This window comes from Diabrotica undecimpunctata, chromosome 7 (assembly GCF_040954645.1).
Source record: "Diabrotica undecimpunctata isolate CICGRU chromosome 7, icDiaUnde3, whole genome shotgun sequence".
Lineage (NCBI taxonomy): Eukaryota > Metazoa > Arthropoda > Insecta > Coleoptera > Chrysomelidae > Diabrotica > Diabrotica undecimpunctata.
Genome location: NC_092809.1, coordinates 110,276,666 through 110,293,302, shown reverse-complemented (window position 1 = coordinate 110,293,302; position 16,637 = coordinate 110,276,666). Strand labels below are relative to the sequence as shown.

Here is a 16,637-nt window from a genome sequence, read left to right as displayed (position 1 = left end):
TAGTAGAAGCAATAACAGAAGCTCAAAAGAAATGCTGCCCAAAAAGCGTGAAGGAAGAAAAAATTAGTCTGGACACACAGAAAAAATGGAACAAAGAAGAATACTGAAAAGCGACGAAAACTCTAGTAACGACGAAATAAATAAAATAAACAAGGAAGTATCAAGAGAAATAAGAAAAGACCTAAGAAAATACAAAGATGAGAAAATCATCAAAACTATTGAGGAAAATAAGAGTATGAAAATAATGAGACGCAAACTCACAAATGGAAATAAACAAATAGTCAAACTCAAGGATAGAAATGGCAACATCACATCAAACAGAGAACATTTGTTACAAATTGTGGAATCATTCTATGAGACATTATATAGCAACCAATCGACTCTAGATATAGTTGAATATCAGCAGAGGAAGGTTCAAAATCAGGGTTCCGAAGATATCCCAGAACTCTCCTTGGACGAAATTTACAAGGCTCTAAAAAAGATGAAGAATAACAAAGCTCCGGGGGAGGACGGTGTCGTCACGGAAGCGATAAAGATAGGAGGCTCAGTACTGATAACCAAAATTCAAAAGCTCTTTAATCTATGTCTATGGAATCAAAATATCCCAACAAAGTGGAATAATTCAATAACTGTACTCTTACACAAGAAGGGAGATATAGCAGACCTGGAAAGATACAGACCAATCAGTCTCCTTAACCATCTTTATAAATTATACACCCGAATAATAACGAACAGATTAGAGACAAAGCTGGATTTTTACCAACCTCGGGAACAAGCCGGTTTCCGCCCTAATTACGGCACAAATGATCACCTGCAGTGCCTAAAAACCCTGATAGAAAAAACTAACGAATATAACCGTCCCTTGGCATTGATATTTGTAGACTTTAAAAAGGCGTTTGATACAGTGGAATTACCGTCCATCTTAAGAGCACTACAAGATTGCAGGGTCGACCACAGATATTGTAATATAGTTAAAAATATATATGAAAATGCCACAACAACCATAAGTCTACATTCAGCAACTAATAAGATAAAGATAAAAAGGGGAGTCAGGCAAGGTGATACCATGTCACCAAAGCTGTTCATTACCGTTCTTGAGTATGCATTTAAAAGACTAACATGGCAACAGAAAGGAATATCCATCGATGGAGAAAGATTAAACCATCTACGTTTTGCGGACGATATCGTGCTTCTGTCAGATAATCTGGGAGAGATCAAAGACATGCTCCAAGAACTGAATTACATACTACAAGAAACTGGGCTGGAGATAAATTTCGAGAAAACCAAAATGATGACTAATATGGTTCCCAGCGAAGAGATACAGATCAATAACAACAAGGTAGAATTAATCGATAAATACACATACTTGGGTCATGAAATCAGAATAACCAGAGACAACCAAACCTGCGAGCTAAATAGACGAATCACGTTGGGATGGGCGGCATATGGAAGGATGAGAGACATTTTTAAAACAAATACTCCAATTCACCTGAAAAGGAAGGCATTTAACCAATGCATCCTACCAGTCTTGACCTACGGAGCAGAGACCCTAACTTTAACGAAAGCTACTGCCGAAAAACTGAGGGTAACACAAAGGCGAATGGAGAGATCAATGCTGGGTCTGACCTTGAAAGATCGCGTGAGAAATGAGGAGATACGCCGACGAACTGGCGTTGACGATATTATACTGCGAATCAATAAACAAAAGTGGAGGTGGGCTGGACATGTTGCTAGAATGGAAGACGGAAGATGGACGAAGAGATTATTGGAGTGGAGACCAAGAGCCGACAAGCGAAGTCGAGGCAGACCACCCACCCGATGGACCGACGACCTAAGGAGAATAGAAACAAACTGGATTGCAGCAGCTAGAGATAGAGAGAACTGGAGACGTTTGGAGGAGGCCTATATCCAACAATGGATGTGAAAACGGGGCTGGATGATGATGATGATGACAGTACCAAAATTGTAGAAAGTGACTAATATTTTCAATGTAGACCTTTGCGGGTTTGAGGGAAAAGGAAATCGACGAGTCAAAGGCGTGCGGTTTTTATTAAAAAAATAATCAGGATTTTAGAACGAATTGATTGTCAGTAGTAATATCCCTAGGACATTGATAACAGACGAGATAATTTCATGACAATCGAAAGCTCGTTCCTTGGTAACAGCACGAAACCGAAGGCTGAGTGCTGTTACCAAGCAACGAGCTTGAGAAATTTGTCATGAAATTATGAGGCATTCATCAATGTCCGAGGGATATTCGGCGGATAATTTTTCGAAAAAAAAATCATAACTCAACATAACGAAACATTTATTTATTAAAAGTACAGTTAGTGAAAGTATACAATTATTAAAATTTAAGTTAACATTCTCATTGCCGAAACGTGACATTTTGAAATTTATTTGGATGAAGTTGTCAAACTCGATCGTGTGGTCATAGGGATTGAAAATTGCACTGAATGCAATTATCAGTCTAATGTTGACATGATTGGGTGAAATTGTTCCACATGACACAAAATGACGAAATTTGAATGGTTGTTAGAACAGTCGAAAAATTATTATAAAAATTATTTTCCTTAGGTGAAGATGGGAATAAGCACAATTAAAGGTTAAATTACGTTTATTGACGTTTCAATTTCCACTTCGGAAATCGTTCTCAAAATGCAAACATTAGTAAATTAAACAAATTTTTGTTTTTCTAAATTAAATATATTTTTTGGGAAAAGCCCTTCATTCGTTTAAATTAATAAACGGAAAAAGGGTCTAGTAACTTTTAGTACAGGTAAAACTGAACCTTAAGTACTTAAACAATTCTTGTTATGAAACAGTACTAGTAATAAATGGGTCACCTTAACTGAATATTAATTTTCATAAAATATAAAAAATATGTTCAAATTAAAACTAACATTATCCATAATCTAATCTGAGCCATCTATGTCATCTTTAGATAGATTCATCAGTAGTATCTTCGCCAGTAGTTTTACATCAAATGAAAACGAGCACAGAAATAACAAAAACGATAAAAATTCTAAAGTTACAATATTTCGGTCATGTAATCAGACATCCAGAGAGGTATAACCTTCTACACCTCATAATACAGGGTAAGATCGCTGGAAGAAGAGGCCCAGGTCGAAGAAGAAAATCCTGGCTCCGAAATCTTCGAGAATGGTATGAAGAGACCACCGATAATTTATTTAGAGCCGCCGTAAACAAAGTTATTATTGCCAATATGATAGCCAACGTTCGATAATCAGACAGGGTACTGAAAGAAGAAGAAGATCGCCTAGACCCACAACTAATGGTTTCATGGTAATTTCAATGAAGTTATCAAAGTTCCACTTATTTCACTAGATGCTCGATACATTTTATTACCAACTGTAAGATCACATTGCTGAAGGCACTATTAGCAGATTTTTTGCATAATTGAATTTGAAAGTAACATTGTTCTTTGCCACTTCATTATTATTTGAGCCAACATACGTTCTATCGGGCTTAACTCACAATGGTATGGCGGTAATCGAACTAAAATTACGCCTCGTTCTCGTGCCATTTTATCTACTACATATTTAATATATTTACTTAATGATTTTTTAGTAAACCAATCCGCAATCTCAGCTTTTCCATTTAGTGGTTGATAACTGTTCTACACGCCGGAAGTGATATGGAGCGTTATCCATTAGCGTTAAAAGCTCCTTCACTAATAATAATACTACAAATAATTCTGTTCTTTGCTTTATGAAACCCCTGTCATCGCGCTTATGAAACCGACTTACAGATTAAAATTGCAACCTGAATAATGTCGTTGTTTTCAGTAACATCGCCGTAATTTGCGATGATGTTATGATCGCAGACATTATGTACCGTTAGAGAAGGATATTAACTCCCACATTGCAGATAACGTCAAGTTGAATTATACACGCTGACAACGTTACATTTTTCTTAGAACCCAAACCTTTGCCAAAACATTTGAATAGTTTAAAAATAGAGCAGTCACATTATTGAAATTGATTTCATATAAAATGAGATGTCTACCTCAACGCATATTCTTTGAACAGTCAGAAGAAGAAGATTTTTATTAATTTTTAAGAGATTAAATAGATTCTGCAATGATCCTCTAATTTGTCTATAAAATGATAATTAAATTTTCTCCTTTTGTCGGAACAAAAATATTTTTTTCTGTAGAGTAAACGTTCAATTTTACTAGCTTAATAATTAAAACATGAGTCACTTTCTACAATTGTGATATTTGATTGTAGATATATATTTCTCTTTGGCATTACTATTGATTTATTTAACTATTCTTATGTGTTATTATTATTTTTATTGTTCGCATATATTGAGTCTGTTTTGTAAGATTATTTTAAATATTACTTACTTAAAAATGTGTAACATACGTGCAGAGGATCCTATAAGTTCCCTATGATTATATTAAAATTATCTATGATTGTCATTCCTATTTTAAAGAATACTTTTTTTACAGATTTTTGTGGTCCTTATTAATTCGTTTTTCTTATTCTTCTTTACTTGGCTTCTTCGGTTCGAAAATTTCTATAATCATAGTTATTTCAATTTTGGATACAACTACACAAAATAATTGATTGAAGCTGATATACAGAGGTATAATATGTTTCACTTTCCCATACCTTTTTCCAGCAAGAATTCCTTGGATGATATTCTACAGAAGTGGATATGTATGATCCCTTATAATTTGTCCAAGTAATGGTTTTGCTGCCCTTCTAACTGTTTTAAATAATAAATTATATATTAGATACTAGCTGACCCGCCGAACTTCGTATCGCCTTAAAATTAAATAATTGATTATAATAAGTTCAATAAGCTCAAGCTTCCCTTTTGAGTCTGTTAAGGTAATATTAAATAAAGTGTCAATAGCGACTTTACCATTTCCAATTTCTAACAACTGCTTCGTAAACACAATTGCACTTTGATCTTGTTGCAAAAATACTCGCATGTTATTTGTCAATTGGAGCGTCTTTACATAAATCCACAAATTGAATGGTGTTAATAATTATTAAATAAGGAACGGTCTAAAAATAAAATCATGACTCTACCAAAAATGTTTTTTATTGTCACGAATATCTTTCAAAGTTCTGTCCAGTCCCTGTAATGACCTCTTGTATGTCAATGTACATTCATCGTAAACGATTAATTTGCATACCGGTAAAATCTTTGCCTTTGCTCTATTTCTGGTGACGTTGCAAACTTGTGGTTCATTAATTTGTATGTTTAATGGTAATTTCAAGGCAAAATTTGCAATTCGTTTACCTTTCAATAAAGCTGTAGATATTTCAGATAAAACCAACTCTAGGGTTACAGCCATCTCATCATTGCCAATAACAATAAAATCAGTAATGTTTTTTCTGTCCATCCCCAGCATCAAGAAAATAAATTCCCCCAGATCCAATGTTCACAGCTTTTATCAAAGTATCATACGCAGTCGTTTGTTGTTGATTGCCAATATGGTGGTATTATGCCAATTCTGTAAATACTGCTGGAAAAGTTTTTCAGGGTGTCCATGTGCCACTTATCGATAATTACGCCTATTGGGAGGATTTCAGGTCCAGACGATTTTTCATGTTTCATGTCTCGCATTTAAAGCATATTAAAAATCTACTTTTGTTATAATGTAACCTAGGCAACTCATGATATTAGATAGATTCAGTGAGGTAAGCCACCTCATTGACCTATTCCACTGCTACCTTTTTAGATCTATTGTAGTCCTCTAATCTTAGATTACATTCTCTAGCCTGACCCTTTTAAAAAGATCAAATAGATTTCAGACTGAACCTTCCATGTAACTCTTTGTCGGTGGTCTTTCTTCTCCTAATGTAAAGAACCGCACACAATGCTGCTGTTTCTTCCTCTAGGTAACAGAATCTGTATAGATCTGTCAATCCCATCACCTTCAACTGATTATTCAGCTTACAGTGCCCTGTAAGCAGACTTGCTTTGACTGTTTTCCTGTCTTCGCTTATTAGCTCTGCTTTAAATTTCGGTGAATGTTTTATAATGAACTATTTCCTCTGTCTGTCCTGGTGAATTCCTCCACCATTCCAGAGATTTGTGAGCTACCCACTTTCTTGTAGCCGTTCTTGTTACTGCCTTTACAACGGCGCACAAGAGTTCCGGTCCAATGAATGACATTATTGCGCCTTTTTTGGCCATTTTATCTGCTTTTTGTTGCCCTTATGACCATCGCGTCCTGATACCGACGCCATATTACCAGGTATTTTATTTTTGTATTTTTCCATATGTTTCCAATTTCGCGTTGAATCTTTTTGGTTTTTGGGATAACCATCTCCTTGACGACTTTTCGACAAGGTTTTACTGGCCGTTAAATCAGATTTGTTCCGGTTTTTACAGATGAGCGAAGAGGGTATTTTTAAAAACCAAATATATATACACCCGCTCACATAACAGCTTTCACTTTGGGTGTGCATGTGCATGTGAAGAAACGTGAAGTCAAAAGACTTCTCATTGAGTCTCCCATACCATGAAATACGTATACAGGAATGGTGAGATATATAAATATATAAAAAATATATACATATATAAATATATATATATATATATATATACATATATAAATGTTAGTAAAATAATAAAAACATTTCTTTTTTTATTTTTATTCTATCACACATTAGTTGCATTATTTCTTATACATAGTAAGGGTTTTAATGAGCAGTTGGAGTTACTAAGGTCTTGCTAGAACAAAAGAAAAATAAATTGTTAATAATAATATTAAATAATACTAAATTAATAAAATCTTGATATGTACTCTATTTTGTTATTTATTAGTGAAATTATATATATATATATATATATATATATATATATATATATATATATATATATATATATATATATATGTATATATATTTTATTCGACAATTTGAAACAGATGGAAAAAGGGATAATAGAAAGCAATATAATAGATGATGGCACCCAGTTGCCTTCGACATGGAGATCTCTCCTAAAGAAAGCATCGTCTGCTCCACCTTCCAATCCAAATCCTGCCGTAAAGAATCTTTGCGCCAACCCCGATCTAAACGCCATGAACGCCGTGAACCATATCATCATCGACGTTATAAATAAACCGGCCGATGTGAGTAGTGAGGAGTATAGTGAGACTCTTTAAGGCTTTTTATTGCTTCTTCACTTGTTGTTAGGTATCTTGTTTTCTTAAAATTTATTTCTTGACCATTCTTAGCGCACTTTTCTTCCAATTTTCTGAACTTCCGACTTAAGTCTTTCTTATCTTATGCCATGACCATTTATTGTCTGTAAAATTTAATGTGTATAAATGTTTATCTCTTACTGGGAGCTCGGACTTCTTCACATTTCCTCTTCCAAGGCTTAAGGATATGTTCTAAAAATATTTTAAAAAAAGCGTTCCCGATATGGAACATACATGCAGCAACCCCTTTGTTTACTTAAAGCTGTTGGAAAATTTTGTTCTTATTTTTGATCTTACCATATTTCTTTTATACAGGTTTTTCACTGCCGTTATCAACTGTTATGGTATATCTAGACCTATCCTAACGTTTAACAACTTAGCTCTTAATACTGAATCATATTCTTTCTTTGAATCTATAAAATCACAGTGTATTTTCCTTTTTAATTTTCTTTTCGATTACTTGTTGTATATACTTAGTCAATAGAGGCCTGTCCTGCAGTAAACCCTTCTTGGTCTTCACTAATTTTTCCACTGATGTCTCCTTCTAGTTTGTTTTTAGCAACTTTTCCATACAATCGACCCATTGATGAGATTGTGCTAATTTCCCTACAATTTTCAGGTATTTTTCAATCTCCTTTAACCTTTTCGAGTCTAACGGAACGTACGTATCCCAGTCATGAAATGTCAAGTCTGTTGAACTAAATCTGAACCGTTTTACATGAATTTTTATCGTAACCGATTTTTAAGAACTTAATAACAATTTCAAAAGAATAATTTGTGTAAGCGGCAACATTGCAAACCGTTTTCGTGCTCTATTTTCCCGTGATTGTTGATCTGTGGAATATTTTTATGTATTTTTGTGGATGATTACAACAGGGACAGTTGTGCGCTATTACTGTTGTTGCGAATTTGTTTTTGTGAGTGGAGCTACCTACAAAAAAGGTAAATATATTCAATAAAACTAGTATTTTGTTGTATGGATGAAATATGTGCCAGCAGACATTTTGGTGGGTTAAATGTGTCCCAGCAGTCTTGTTTTGTTCTAAATAAGCAAAAAGATATTGACGCAGAAAGACCGCGAGAAGGAAGCGGTAGCCATTTTTGTCAGCAAAACAGAATCAGAAGTCGATTCTTTTGAGACTATTGGCTCCGATGATGAAGACTACAATCCATCAGGATACGAAGAAGAAGTAGAACGAAAGCGTCACGAAGTAGATTCGGATTCTGAGGGCAATAAGATGGATGAAGGGAATCAGATGATGTGACGAAAGTGAAGGAGAAAGCAGTAATGACGAAAATGATGAAGAAAGCGAAGGTACGTACCAACCAGGTATTTGGTTTCATAACGATGGAACTTTGTTACCACGTTTTTTAATTCCATCAGAAAAAAAGGTCGATTGTACTCTTCCTCATACCATGACTGAAATAGAAATATCTCTAAAAGTCTTTCCCAAAAGCCTCATTCGACATATTGCACAATATACGAACTTATGTTTAGAGAAATTTGGAAACGATACCGAGAAAAAAAGAATTCCTACCAATGGTCATGAAATTATGATTGTATTGGGTGTCATACTAATCATGGCATACAATCAAGTTCCATCTTTCAATGATTATTCGTTACAAAATGGTTCTTTAGGAAATTTAGCAATAAAAAGATTTCTCGAGACCGCTATAAACTGATCCTTCCTCAGGATGTCGCTATTTGTCCAAAACTAACATTTCCAAAATATCAAACAAAGGCGGCTTTGTATACAATTTTAATATATACGAGGAAAAATAATTGGGAGAAAGAGTAGTGACCAAATTAGTTAGTACTATAAGGGGAACTGATGTATTATTGTATTTTGATTGTTCTCATGTATTAGCCTACTTGATACTCTATCTTATCCAGCGATAGGAACAATAATTGCAACAAGGGTGAATGGACCTAAATTTGTTGGGAAATTGAATCATGGTGACTCAGAATTTATAGTAAATAACCACGTCACCATAGTTTGAAGATGGCAAGATACTAAAGACTTTTTAGCAGTAAGTAATTGCTTTGGAGATAAGCATTTAGAAGTCAAACGAAAAATAAAGGATGGCTCTAAAATGAATGTGCGATGTCCTGAACTTCTCGACATGTACAATAAGAAAATAAGCGACGTGGATCTACTAGATCATATTTTGGGCTTGTATGACTTTGATAGGAAGTCTACCAAATGGTGGAAGAATTTTTTCGCTTTCTGATGACGGCTTTTAAATATTCTCATGTACTACACAATGATCTAAACAGGAAAGAAAAAAAAACATTTTTGTCTTTTCTAATTAGTGTAGCTGAGGGACTTATTTCTTTGGGAAGAAGCCATGCTGCTGTTAAAAGAAAAGCCTCGACTTTACTTGGATGTCTTCCAGCAAAGAAACAAAAAAAACGTGGGAGATCATTTACCTATCAAAGGAAAGACCGGAAATGATGTCAACGATGTTCTCAAAAACAAGAAAAACGAACCACCACACTATGTCAGAGCTGCAATGTACCCTTGTGCAAAACATGTGTCACACCTTTTCATTTACATTAAATATAGATCTTAGTTTTAGTCCTTTTGTTTTTAAAATATGAGATTTAATTTGTATTTGTAATTTTTCTTTGCTAAAATAAAGTAATAATTTGGTGTCTGATGAGTTAATATAGTACCACATATATGTACCAAAAAAGTCTGCCTGGGACATAAATGTCCCGGACAAAATGGCGGATCTCAAGGATAAAATTATTCTCAATCACTTTTATTTCTGCATAATTATACGTTTAAAAAAAAAGTTCTAAATTCCATACCGATCCTCAAAAAACATCCGACTCGAAAGGGTTAATAAATATTGATATAAACAAAGCACTTGTCATTTCTTCAGGAAGTTTTTTACAGTTAATAGTTGATAGTTGATTGCAAATTCATATTTAATCAGTTTAGGTGCAATGTTAAATTTTTACTTTACAGTAAAATTATGTTAGATTTTGACTCTAAAGTAAAATTTTTAACACTCTGTGTTAACATTTTACTCATTTTATCAAATGTTAAAAAAATTCAAATCTAATAAGCATTTTTGTGTTAAGTGTGATAGTCTTAAGTGTACTAAATGTTTTATTTACTAATTCTGGTTACTAATAAACAAAATCAACTTCTACTAACGAGCTCTTTATGGAATGCGCAGCAATATTTTTAAATGCCATCTTCTTCTAAATGTGCCTATCTTCTAGAGATGTTGGCAACCACATTGACCCATCTTATTCTATTTACAGCAGCTCGAAATAGATCAGTTGACGTTAGACCAGTCCATTTCCTAAGATTGGTCAGCCAGGATATACGTCTACGTCCAGGGCCTCTCTTACCCTCAATCTTGCCCTGTAGAATCATTTGTAGAAGTCATAATTTATCATTACGTATGATGTGGCCAAAGTAAACCAGTTTTCTTCTGTTTTTTATGGTGTTAATAATTTCTTTGTCCTTTCTTAGCCTCTGGAGAATAGTTATGTTACTTGTGTGGTGTATATAGGAGACCCTCAACATACGTCGGTAGCACCACATTTCAAATGCCTCCAATCGTTTTATGGCATATTCTTTAAGGCTCCAGCTTTCTACTCCATAGAAGAGGACACTAAAGACGTAACATCTAAGAATTCTTATGCGTATATTAATACTTAATCCGTGTGGATGTTGTCTGTCGCCCATCGGACGCGTCCCCAGGTGGTGGATAGGGGAACGCCCTAACCAGTCCTAGGACTGGCGGGTAGAGTCCCAACAGAGTCCCTGGCCCTCCAGGTTGGGGGTTAGGTTAGAGGCTAACAACCTCTTCCTGTAAAAATCATATGTTACGGAACCTCAAGGACTATTAGCCGGACGGAACTTACGACGACGACACTGCAAACGAAAAATGGAATTAAGATTAGGAACATGGAACACCCGAACCTTGTACCGAGCTGGAGCACTCGCATCTCTACTAGATATAGTGAACATGTACAGAGTAGATGTTTTGGCACTGCAGGAAATGCGATGGACGGGAACAGGCATTCTTGATAAGAGAACCCACTCCATATATTACAGCTGCAAGGAAAACCAACACATAGATGGAGTGGGATTTATAGTAAACCAAAGAACAAAAGGCCTAGTTATTGATTTTAAAGCCTACAGTCAAAGAATGTGCTATTTACGCTTAAAAGGTAAATTCTTTAATTACAGTTTAATTAATGCACATGCCCCGACCGACGATAAACTAGAAGACATTAAAGAACAGTTTTTCGAAGACCTAGAACAAGCCTACAGAAGATGCCCCAGAAATGACAATAAAATAGTGCTAGGTGACATGAATGCAAGAATAGGACGAGAGCAAGTTTTTATGCCGACTATAGAAAGGCATAGCCTACACAACATCAGTAGCGATAATGGATTACGACTGATAAACTTAGCAGCAGCACTGAACATGACCGTTGCTAGCACCTATTTTGAACACAAGAATATACACAAGGTAACCTGGACCTCCCCTTATGGAAGAACAACTAGTCAGATTGATCACATCTTAATAGATTCAAGACACGGAACGGACATAATAAACTGGAGAAGTTATAGAGGCGCAAACATAGACTGGATGTCAACAAAATGCCTAGAAATCGAACAACTTCAGGAAAAATACGACACCTTTAATATCCATAAAAAAGTAAAAGAAATGACAGGTAGACACAAAAAGGGACAAGAAACAATATTAAAAAACGATAATAACGAAATAATTATGGGTACAGAAGACAAACTAGAGAGATGGAAAGAATACATACAAACTCTTTTTGACGACGATAGACCTTGTTCTCCACCATCCACAGACAATCGAATAAATGAAAAAGGCCCAGAAATAACCAAAGAAGAAGTGATTCATGCAGTAAAATCTCAGAAAGATGGAAAAGCCACCGGTCCAGATAATATCAATGTCGAAATACTTAAACTAATTGCAGATAACGAAAGTAAAAGCCTAGATTTAATAACAGCACTATTCAATAAGATATATGACACAGGTAAAATACCAACAGACTGGCTAAAATTAACATTCGTAGCATTACCAAAAAAATCGAATTCCTCACAATGCGATGATTATCGAATATTAAGCTTGATGTCTCATATCCTTAAAACTTTTCTCAGAATTATTCATACACGAATTTACAAGAAGTGTGTTTCGGATTTCGAAACGGATTGGGAACACGAGAGGCTCTTTTTGCTTTAAATGTGTTAACGCAACGATGCAGAGACATGAATGTAGATGTATATGCATGTTTTATTGACTATCGAAAAGCATTTGACTGTGTTAACCATCAAGATGATCGAAATTCTGAGAACAACTGGAGTTGACGAACAAGACTTGCGAATTATCTCAGAACTATACTGGCACCAAACGGCAACAATTGAAATAGAGCACACAACATCCGAAGACATACAAATCCGACGAGGAGTGAGACAGGGTTGCGTCTTATCACCGCTACTCTTTAATTTGTATTCGGAGTCTATATTCAGAGAAGCATTAGACGAGGTCCAAGGCGGAATTAAGATTAACGGAATCAGCATAGACAACATCAGATATGCTGATGATACCGTCTTAATAGCAAGCAACGCACAAGAACTACAAAATATAATAAATGCGGTAGTTCACCACAGCGAAACGTTCGGTTTACATCTAAACGTTTCCAAAACTAAAACTTTAGTATTTTCAAAGACACCAATAAACGTACAGGTGTATGCCAAGGGTCAAATAATAGAACAGGTAAATTCCATAAAATATTTGGGAACAAATATCAATAGTCAGTGTAATCCAAAAAAGAAATCCTATCAAGAATCGAACAAGCAAGGAAAACATTCATAAGCATTAAAACATTTTTTACAAGATCAGACCTTAGTCTACAGCTTAGAATCCGAATGATCAGATGTTACGTTTTTTCTATCTTACTGTATGGCTGTGAAAGTTGGACAATGGACTCTGAAATAGAAAAAAGAATACATGCCTTTGAGTTGTATATATACAGACGAATGTTGAGGATTCCATGGGTACAAAGAGTTACTAATGTTGAGGTACTTCGTCGCATGTGTAAACAAAAATGAATTACCAAGAATAATCAAAGAGAGGAAAATTCAATACTTGGGTCATGTGCTGAGAGGCGAAAGATATGAATTACTTCAAGTTATACTGGAAGGAAAAGTACAGGGCAAAAGATCAGTAGGAAGACGCCAGAACTCGTGGCTGAAAGACCTGAGGAGATGGTTCGACCGCTCATCCGCAGAGATCTTTCGCGCAGCAGTTTCCAAAACTACAATTGCCATTTGGATCGCCAACCTTCGAAAGGAGACGGCGCAATGAGAAGAAGAAACATAGACTCAGACCATTGTTTAGTGATCTCAACACTAAGGGCTAGAATTTCAAACTCCAACAAAGAAAAAGAAATAAATAGAAAGAAATGGAATGTACAGAAGCTGAGAGATGCAACTGTTGCAAAACAGTACTGGGAAAATATTACCAATAGGTTAAGGAATCAAAGTCTAGGCGAAGAAGACCAGAGAGATATAGACTCATTCTGGAACAGGATAAGGGAAGATATTGAGTCAGCAGCACGAGATGAAATAGGAACAGAAACTTGTACCCGAAAAAATCACTGGTTTGACGATGAATGCAAAGACGCAACACAGAAAAAAAATGAAGCCTATGCAAAAATGCTTACCCGCCGAACTAGAACAAGCATAGAGAATTACCAGACAAAGAGAAGAGAAGAAAATAAAATACACAGAATGAAGAAACGAAACCACTTAAAAAAGGAACTTCAATATATAGAAAACTTCAACAGAGAGAAAGAATTCAGAACATTCTATCAGAAAGTTAACATCAACAGAAAAGAATTTAAGGCAAACACAAATCAATGTAGAAGTTTAAATGGCGATCTCTTAACAACAAGAACAGACGTACTAAACCGATGGACGGAATACTTTAACCAGATTCTTAATATAGAGGAAGAAGAAGAAAACCCGGAAGTCGAAAGCTGCAAGGTAAGCGGAGCAGACGAGAGGGAGGAGGATCTACCAACGATCCTGGAAGTTAAAGACGCTGTAAACAAACTAGCCAGAAACAAATCACCCGGAATAGATAATCTCCCAGCGGAATTATATAAAGAAGGTGGCCACGATATCATAATAGCGCTACAGCAGCTTATAAAAGAAATATGGATACAGAAGTCCCTTCCCAATGATTGGAATATTGGAATACTTTGCACCATACACAAAAAGGGAGATATCTTTGAATGCTCTAACCATCGAGGAATTACGCTCCTAAATGCAGCGTATAAAATATTCTTCAATATACTATGCCATCGTATGGCACCATATGCAGAGCGAATAATACCAGGCTGGTTTCAGAGGTGGTAAATCAACAATTCATCGGATTTCAACCCTGAGACAAATTCTAGAGAAAACACTGGAATACGGTGTAGACACGCACCACATATTTATAGACTACAAGGCAGCCTACGACTCTGTGAATAGAAGAGAATTGTTTAAAGCAATGATAGACCTAGGAGTACCAAATCAGTTGGTAAGTTTAACCAAACTAACCCTTGAAAAAGTTGAATGCAAAGTACGAATCCAGGGGAAACTCTCTGAACCTTTTAAAACAAATAACGGGCTACGTGAGGGAGACCCACTCTCCTGTATACTATTCAATCTAGCTCTGGAAAAAGTATTACGTACGTCACAAATCACAACTACCGGTTCAATATAATAACAAATCTGTGCAAATCTTAGCATATGCTGATGATATCAATATTGTTGGGAGGACGAAAAACGTAGCACGAGAGGCGTACGTAGCATTAAAGGAAGCGGCTACAAAAATGGGTTTAATAATAAACACCAATAAAACAAAATACATGAAAATAGGTACGCAACCACAAACACTACGGCCACTTATTATAGAAAATGACGTCATCGAAGCAGTTAACGAATTTGTATACCTGGGAACGCTCGTCAATTCTGAAAATGACACTACCGCAGAGATAAACCGCAGAATTTGCACGGCTAATAGATGCTATTTTGGGCTTAATCTCCTTTTTAAATCTACAGTTATATCAAGAAATACAAAAGTAAAACTCTACAAAACAATAATACGCCCAGTCCTAACATATGGTTCAGAAACCTGGACTTTAACAAAAAGCAATGAAAACATGTTAGGATGTTTCGAAAGAAAAATACTAAGGCGCATCTATGGAGCGGTAAATGAAAATGGTGTCTGGAGAAGACGATACAACTTCGAACTCTATAGGATATACCAGGAACCAGATATCGTAAAACACATAAAGATAGGATGTCTGAGGTGGGTAGGCCATCTAATGCGGATGGAGCAAACCGACCCAGCTAGAAAAACGCTCCTTGATAGACCTATTGGTCAAAGAAGAAGAGGAAGGTCCAGAATAAGATTCCTAGATAACATCGATGAAGACATGAGAAATATGGAAATACGTGCTTGGCGGAGGAAGACGATTGATAGGGACGACTGGAGAAAAATTCTTGGGGAGGCTAGGACCCACACAGGGTTGTAAAGCCAAAATGATGATGATGATATTAATACTTAAAGATAAGTTGCAGATAATCTTCCTGCGGCTGTTGAAAGAGCTTCTGGCTTTTTTAATACCAGTTTTTATTTCGTAGCTGTGATCCCAAGTATCCTTAATATTGCAGCCCAAATAGCATATTTTTTCCACTCTTTATAACGGTGTATCGTTAATTGTAATTTGGGCGTTTATGCCGGTGTTCTTACTAATGATCATTATTTTTGTCTTCTTGGAATTTAGTTTTAGGTCGTATTTGTTACATGCTTCTACAACGTTATCCATCATCCTTTGGAAGCCCTGTGCACTATCTGCCAGCAACACTATATCGTCTGCATATCTAATATTATTTATTATAAGTTGGCCATTTACAGCAATCCCATCTTCTGATTCGTCCAAGGCCTCTCTAAAGATGTTTTCAGAGTATATGTTAAATAAGGCCGGTGAAAATACACAACCCTATCTAACTCCTTTTCGACTGTGAAGATCTCGAACAGTTCATTTTCTAATCGTACTGCTGCTTTTTGTTAGAGATATAAGTTTGAGATCAGTCTTATATCCTTACCATCGAGTCCTGATGTTTTTAGGATATCGATTAGTTTTCCATGTGGGACTTTATCAAATGCCTTCTCGAAATCAATGAAATATGCATACACATCACAGTTGACATCCCTGGCTCTCTGTATTAGAACTTGCAAACTAAAAAGTGCTTCCCTCGTTCCGAGTCCTGCTCCGAATCCAAATTGAACTTCACTCAGGTGTTCTTCTAATTTGGTGTATATGCGCGAGTAATGATAGTAAGGAGTACTTTAAGTACATGGCTCATCAAACTAATTAATTTATGTT

At 35.7% G+C, this 16,637-nt stretch overlaps 1 protein-coding gene across 3 annotated transcripts in view; it reads right to left on the bottom strand.

The window, feature by feature from the left end:
• Positions 1-6,630: 6,630 nt before the first annotated feature.
• LOC140446918 (perlucin-like) overlaps positions 6,631-16,637 on the bottom strand; it is a 34,832-nt gene continuing 24,825 nt past the window's right edge. Inside the window, exon 5 of one of the 3 annotated variants that reach the window (XM_072539509.1) lies at positions 6,631-6,720. Coding sequence is in view for 2 of the 3 variants with exons in the window: in XM_072539507.1 (XP_072395608.1) it covers positions 6,690-6,720 (31 nt within the window). In the remaining variant the exon portion in view is untranslated. The remainder of the gene's footprint in view (positions 6,721-16,637) is intronic. The other 2 variants (XM_072539507.1, XM_072539508.1) reach the window with 2 other exon arrangements.